The following is a 7072-nucleotide window of genomic DNA, read 5'->3' as shown; positions in this document are numbered from 1 at the left end:
GATGCTGGTACCTGAGAGGCGACTCCCGGCTTGGGAGACACCCAGCCTCCCTCCCCATCCCCACCTCCCACCCCTGCCTGATGCCCACGGGCGCCCGCCCTGCTCCCTCAGTGAACTCAGATTCCAGCTTCCCATTGCTTCACTTCCGCCCCTGCCCCGCGCCAGCCCCACCTGAGGCACACCTGAGGCTGGCCAAAAATCCGAGCGGGAGGAGAGGAAATGGGAGGGGCGTCTACCCGCTGTCAAGGCCATGTGCTGGGCCCCGAAGGGAGGGCGGAAAAGATGCTCTTTTAAGAAGTGGGGGGTGGCCTAGAGCTTCAGTACGCTCCGCACCTGGCCGTGGAACCCGCCTCTGTACCCGGAGACCAGTTACAGCAGGACAGCCTCAGGGAAAGCATTTCGTCCGAGGTGGACCCAGGCAGCTGTTTCACAGGTAGATTCCCAAATCACAGATTAATTAAGCCTTTGGGGTGATGAAATGGGGAAGGGGGGAGGAAGAAGTTCAGGTTATCGTCTCGTATCCGGTCACTTTCTCTAATAGTTTGCATCTTCCTCCATGTAACCTTCGAAGGGCTCTATAAATGATTAATAATGTTATCATTATGATTATTCTTTATTATTAATACTATCATTATTATCATCATTATGATTATATCATCATCACCAGCCTGTTTTTGCTTTGAGACTAAGAGGAAAAGAAAGATTGAAGTCAAGTCAACATGCATTTAAGTGCCTGCTTTATACAAAAACCCACAGTCCCTGATCTCAGGAAGCTCACAGTTTAATGGGGGAGGGTGGGTCAAAGGTAAGGATCGAGCCATCTCTGTGGAGAGTTAGTGTTGAACCCTGGTTCTGCCAAATGCTACTTGGAGGACCTTGGAAAATCCCCAAGCCACTGAGTCAGAGGACCTGGGTTCACATCTGTGTTCGAAATTGAACATCTGTGGGGCTCTGGGCAATTCCCTTGACCTCTCTGAGCCTCATTTTTATCATCTTTTAAAAATGAGGGGTGGAGGAAGAACTAGATGATGCCCAGGGTCTGAATTCTGTGGTCCTATGAGCCCAGAGATGGACCACTCATGGCAGGAGATCCAGGCAGGATGTTGATGGAGACGTAGTTTCTGGGAACAAGAAAGGATTTGTCATCTGTGATCATAAAGTGGAAAGGGCATTTGTTGTTGTTCAGTTGTTTCAGTTGTGTCCAACTCTTTGTGACCCCATTTGGGGTTTTCTTAGCAAAGATACTAGAGTGGTTTGCCATTTCCTTTTCCAGCTCATTTTAGAGATGAGAAAACTGAGGCAAACAGGGTTAAGTGACTTGCCTAGGGTCACATAGCTAATAAGTGTCTGAGGCCAGATTTGAACTCAAGAAGAGTCTTCCTGACTTCAAGCCTGATATTCTATCCACTTTGCCACCTCACTGCCCCTTAGAGGGACCTTATTCCACCTTTCTCATTTTACAAAAAAGGAAACTGTGCAGAGAGGCGAGGTGTCTTGCCCAATGTCACATGTTTAATAATTTGGCAGAGTTGAGATCTGAACCCAGATCTTTTTGACTCCAAAGCTAAAATTCTTTCCATGAGTTCTCACCCCACACCCTTCCCTCAAGAACTATACCATCTGGCACCTACTATATGTACGCTTCAGGAGCTATTAGCTGTGCTTCTGACTCATTATCTTTGTGAAAATCCCCTACCTCATTCCCCAGATCTATGGAGAGGGGCTCAGGCTGGGGAGTTGAGCACTCCTCCCTCTAGAATGAGTACCTCTGACAGATGAAGGAGGGGGCTGGAAGACCCTAGCTGTGTTATATGCCATACACAGAAAATTGTGATAGCCAGACTTCCATTTCCTCTTGGATGTGTGAGACAGATAATGAGCTGGACCCTGGGGGAGATGAAAGAGACAGGGTCCAGACCAAAATAGACTGACTGACTGACTTTCCCTACTCCAGGGAGTTTGGTGGGCAACTAGGTGGCCCGGTGGATAGAATGCTAGGCCTGAAGTTAGGAAGACTCATCTCCTGAGTTAAAATCTGGCCTCAAAAATCTTACTAGCTGTGTGACCCTGGGCAAGTCACTCAACCCTGTTTGGCTCAGTTTCCTCACCTGTAAAATGAGCTAGAGAAGGAAATGGCAAATCACTCCAGTATCTTTGCCGAGAAAATCCCAAATGGGGTCATGAAGAGTCAGACACAACTGAACGTCAACTGACTTGACCCCAAGGAGCTCTCAGGGTGTTAGGTGGGAGTCGAGGTAAAGAGAGACACAATCCCTTCAGTGTGGGGCCCCTGGGATTGTTGCAGCCAGAGTTTCTAATAATTTCATTCAGTAACCACATAAATGAAGCAGAATTCAAAAAAGAGCTTGTTCTATCCCTGCGCCTGCCCTTGACACTCTCAGTGACTCAGATCATCTCTCTGTGTCTGATTTTCCCATTTCAGGAAAGAGAATGGGGTTGGGGGTGGGGGGGGATTATATACCTTGTGTTAAGTCTATGTGAAAGAGTTTGTTTCATGGGGCTGCAGAACTGTTGGAACTCAAATTAGTTCTTCTGGTCCAATTTCTTTATTTTACAGAAATAGGAGCTGGATCTGGGAGGGAGAATTGCCAGATCAAGAAACTCCCTCCACCAACTGCAGACCTTATAGTTTAAAGAGTTGCCTACAGCAATAGTTCTCGATTTGGCCTCAGGACTCATTTACACCATTTGGCTTAAAAATTTCTCTCTTAAAATTACTGAAGACCCCAAGGAGTTTTTGTTTACATGAGTTACAGAAATGACGTCTTAGTATTACCATGAAAATAGTTTCGACCACAAGGGCCCCCTAAAAGGGTCTTGGGAACACCACCACCCCTCCCCCGGGTTTGAAGACCACACTTTGAGTATTGTTAGCCTAGAGCATGGATGAGTTGAGTGATTTACTCAGAGTCACACAGCCAGTAGGTGTCTGAGACAGGATGTGAACCCAGGTCTTCTTCTCCACCCCCATGTCTAGGCAGAGCTCTTGACATAACTCAAGGCAGTTGACCCATCCTCCCAGGAGGATAGAGGCTATGGCAGAGTTTACAACTGTCACTTCTTCAAGACGCATACTGTGAAGTGCTTTGAGATCTTGTCCTGACGCATCAGAGATACTTGAGCATAATCATGGAAAAATCATCTCCCAGTATCCTCAGCTGCCCTGAGCCTAGGTAGTGGGAGGGAGACCTCGATGGCTTCTTCCCATTTCCATTTATGGACATCCTCCAAGATGCAGCCTTAGCAGCCAGCCATGACACCCTGGGAGCAGCACGCCTGGCCCTGTCAAGGTGGATTCGTCCTCTTGTTCCCTCTTCTCCTGATCAATTCTGGAAACACAACAACCTCCTCCCAGCTTTCTGGTAATAAAGATTGCCCTCATTGCCGTAGCAAGATGATAGGAGTTTCTGAGCATCCCAGACCCATCCTAGTGTGAATCAGGAAAATGGATCCCAGCCAATCGTAGCAGCCAAAAAGCAGTCTGGACTCAAGCCAAACAAAAGCCAGTACTCTGCTTCTTCATGTGAAAGGTGAAAGAGAAGGAGGAGAAGGAGGAGGAGAAAGGAAGAGAGAGAGAGAGCGAGCAAGAGACAGACAGAGAGAAAGAGAGAGACAGAGGGGGGAGGAGGAAGAAAGAGAGAAAGAAGGAAGGAAAGAGATAAAGAAAAAAGGAAAGAGAAAGAGAGAAAAAAGGAAAGAGAAAGAAGGAAAGAAAAAAGAAGGAAGAGAGGGAAGAAAAAAGAAAGAACAAAGGAAAGAAAAAAGGAAGGAAGGAAAGAAGAAAGGAAGGAAAAAGAAGAAGGAAGGAAAAAAGAAGGAAGGAAAGAAAAAATAAAGAAGGAAAGAGAGGAAGGAAGGAAAAAAAGAGAGAGAGAGAGAAAGAAAGACTGGGGAACAGAAGCTCTCCCCCCAGATGAGAGAAAGGGCTTATGAAGTAACCAGAGTCAAGAAGATCTGGATTCAAAACCCTTCCTCTGTCACTTATGAGCTGTGTGACCCTGGATAAACCACTCCTCTTCCCCCAGTCTCCATTTTCTCATCTGTAAAATGGGGATAACAATCTCTTTGGTGCCTACCTCACAAGGTTGTTGTGAGGCAGGCACCAATGAGAGAATAATAAGTTTCCTTTAAAACTTGTTCACCCACTGCCTCCCAAAGAAAGTCTGCCCTGTTGCCCCCGTGGACAGCACCCTCTCTCTAGAAGCCACTTTGCATATCTTCTGTATTTAATTGTCTATGTATATGTTGCTTCCCCGATAAAAGAAGAAAATTCTGAACTATGAGTGTGGAATGTGGCATAGAATGCCAGACTTTCGCAGCGGGCGAGTTCATTTTGCTGACCTATTTCCTTTTCCCCCTTTCATTTCTGCTTGGCTTTCTAGAAGATCTGAAAGATGACAAAGGGAGGCAGATAGAGAGCCCACCTCAGAGTCAGAAAGGCTGATTTGATTTCAGGTCTTGCCTCGGACACCTCCTTGCTAGGTGGCCCTGGGCAACTTCTCTGACCTCTCAGATCTCCAAAACTCTAAGGTGCATAGAAAATACTGACTTGCATTGGGACAGGAAGACCCAGGGGTGGATTTTGAATCCCATACCAATGAAATGGCAGATCCAATCCCCATCCAGAAGGGCTAGCTCTCTGGAAGGCAGTGTGGCCCAATGTATAGAACACTGGACCAGGAGTCAGGAAGACCTGAATTAAAGACCAGCCTCAGATACTTACTAGCTGTATGACCCTGGTCAAGTCACTTAACTTCTGCTATCCTCAGTTTCCTCATCTGTAAAATGGGGATGATAATAGCACCTATCTCTCAGAGTTGTAAGGATAAGCGAGATAGTATTTTTAAGGTATTTTGTAAACCTTAAAAGTTTTTATAAATACTAATTATTATATAAAAACAAAAGATATACCTCTCTGAGAGCAAGGACTATTTCTGTTGTGCCTTTATATCCCCAGAGCTCACCACAGTGCCTTGCACATAATAGGCATGCATTAAATACTGATTGAATTGAATTGAGTGATGTATGTAAAGTGCTTTGAACTTTCAAGTTGATCCTCTGTATAAATGTTGGTTGTTATTAACAAGGAGTCAAAAGGCCTTGAGAGTCAAAAGACCCACTATCTATGCATGTCATCTTGGGAAATCTCTGCCCCTCCCTAGGCTCAGTTTCCACAATCTGCCGAATGAAGGGGTTAGATTCAATCTTTACAACAACCCTCTGAGATAGGTACTACACATTGTTGTTGTTTAATCGTGTATGACTCTTGATGACACCATGAATCATGCTGTCTGTGTTTTCTTGACAAAGTTACTGTATTGATTTACCATTTCCTTCTTCAGTGGATTAAGACAAACAGAGGTTAAGTGACTCGCCCAAGGTCACACAGCTAGTAAGTGTCTGAGGTTGGATTTGAACTGAGGTCTTCCTGATTCCAGGCCTAGCACTCTATCCCCTGAGCTATCTAGCTGCCCTAATGACTCTATAAATGATACTATCCCCATTTTATGGATTTGGTAATCGAGATTCAGAGAGGTTAGGTTTCTTTTCCAGGATCACACAGGTAAGAAGCCTTCAAAGCTAGGATCAGACCTAGGTTTCTTAACTCCCAGTCCAGGGCTCTTTCCACTTCACACCACATTGCTTCTCTCAAGGCATGTTAACTTAACCTAGAGTAGTGGTTTTATCCATTCCCCTGCCTGTGAACAAGATTACATTAGACACACCTCAGATCAGGAGTTTTTAATTTGGGATCCACTGACTCTCAAGAAATATATGGATAGATTTCAAAGGATCTGCAAACTTGGATGGGGGAAAAAATTACATCTTTATTTCAATAAAATTGGTTTCTTTGTAATCCTGTGTATTTTATTTTATGCATTTAAAAACATGATTCTGGGAAGGGGCCCATAGGCTTCACCAGACTGCCTAAGGAATACAAGACACAAAAAAGGTTAAGGACCCCTGCGAGCTCTCAGCATGATACTTCCTTTCCTCCTTGCTCTGAGGACAATCTGAAGGCATCAGCGATGCCCAGGGGACCTCAGGGAAGTTGTCATGGAAGGACCTGAATTCCGGGAGCCCAATGGTCTGAGCACCTGGGAACCAAGTGTTTCTAAATGATCCAGCCTAATCTATTCTTGTGCCTTGCCTCTTACAGGTCTCCTTGGGCACTTGAAGCTAAGGATTACCTCCTGGTCAAGACTGGAACAAGGACCGTGGGAGGGTGACCTGAGAACAAAGGGTGAACCAGAGGCCATACGTCTACACTGACCATGTCCCAAGTGATGTCCAGCCAGATGCTGAGAGCAGGCCACGCTGTCTGTGTAGGCCCTCAAGAGGAGACCAGGAACAGCTTTCTTCCCTCCCAGAACACCAACCTGGCTCCTCAGTGTCCATACTATACCACTGAAGGCTGGGGGGTCCAAGTCCTGATGGCCCCCACACCTGGCAAGGGGCAATCACTCCCCGGCAGCTGTGTCCTGAGCCTCCAAGCCCCTGGAGCAGGACAGGCAGCACCAACAGTGACCAAGTCAAATTGCCTCCCCCAGCCCAGAGTGCAGCAGGATACAGGCTGGACTGATGAACTGGCTTCCTCCGTTGGCTTCTCCCTGGAGAGCCTCAACCAGATGATCCTTGAACTTGACCCTGACTTTGAGCTTCTGCCTTCAGGGGCAGAAGGCCTTCAAGCAGACCCAGCCCCAACCCCCAATGCTACAGTATCAAGGAGCAAAAAAGAAGACCCAGAAGTATTGGGTAAGAGTGCTGGGGGACAGGGAGGTGAAGAGCGAGACCATGGCTAAGGAGAGGGTTTCTAAACCTGGGGTCTGCAGATTAAAAAAAAAAATTGATAACTACATTTCAATATAATTGGTTTCCTTTGTACTTTAAAAATAGTATTCTGAGAAGGGAGCCTCAGTCTTCACCAGACCACCAAAGGAGGCCTTTGCACCAAAAAATGGCATGCCCAGGGCATGTTGCATAGGAAGAAGGAAACAAACATTTATGAAGAAGTTACTATAGGCTAGGCACGGTGCTAAGCACAGACATT

General features: G+C 46.2%; 1 protein-coding gene across 1 annotated transcript in view; it reads left to right on the top strand.

The window, feature by feature from the left end:
* Positions 1-201: 201 nt before the first annotated feature.
* Positions 202-7072, top strand: part of TNS4 (tensin 4) — a 29236-nt gene continuing 22365 nt past the window's right edge. Inside the window, 2 exon segments of the mRNA XM_020997266.2 lie at positions 202-433; positions 6182-6777. Coding sequence (XP_020852925.1) covers positions 6297-6777 — 481 coding nt within the window. The 5' untranslated portion in view covers positions 202-433; positions 6182-6296.

This window comes from Phascolarctos cinereus, unplaced genomic scaffold (assembly GCF_003287225.1).
Source record: "Phascolarctos cinereus isolate Bilbo 61053 unplaced genomic scaffold, phaCin_HiC Scaffold_5;HRSCAF=322, whole genome shotgun sequence".
Taxonomy (NCBI): Eukaryota; Metazoa; Chordata; class Mammalia; order Diprotodontia; family Phascolarctidae; genus Phascolarctos; species Phascolarctos cinereus.
This window is presented reverse-complemented; position numbering and strand designations above follow the sequence as displayed.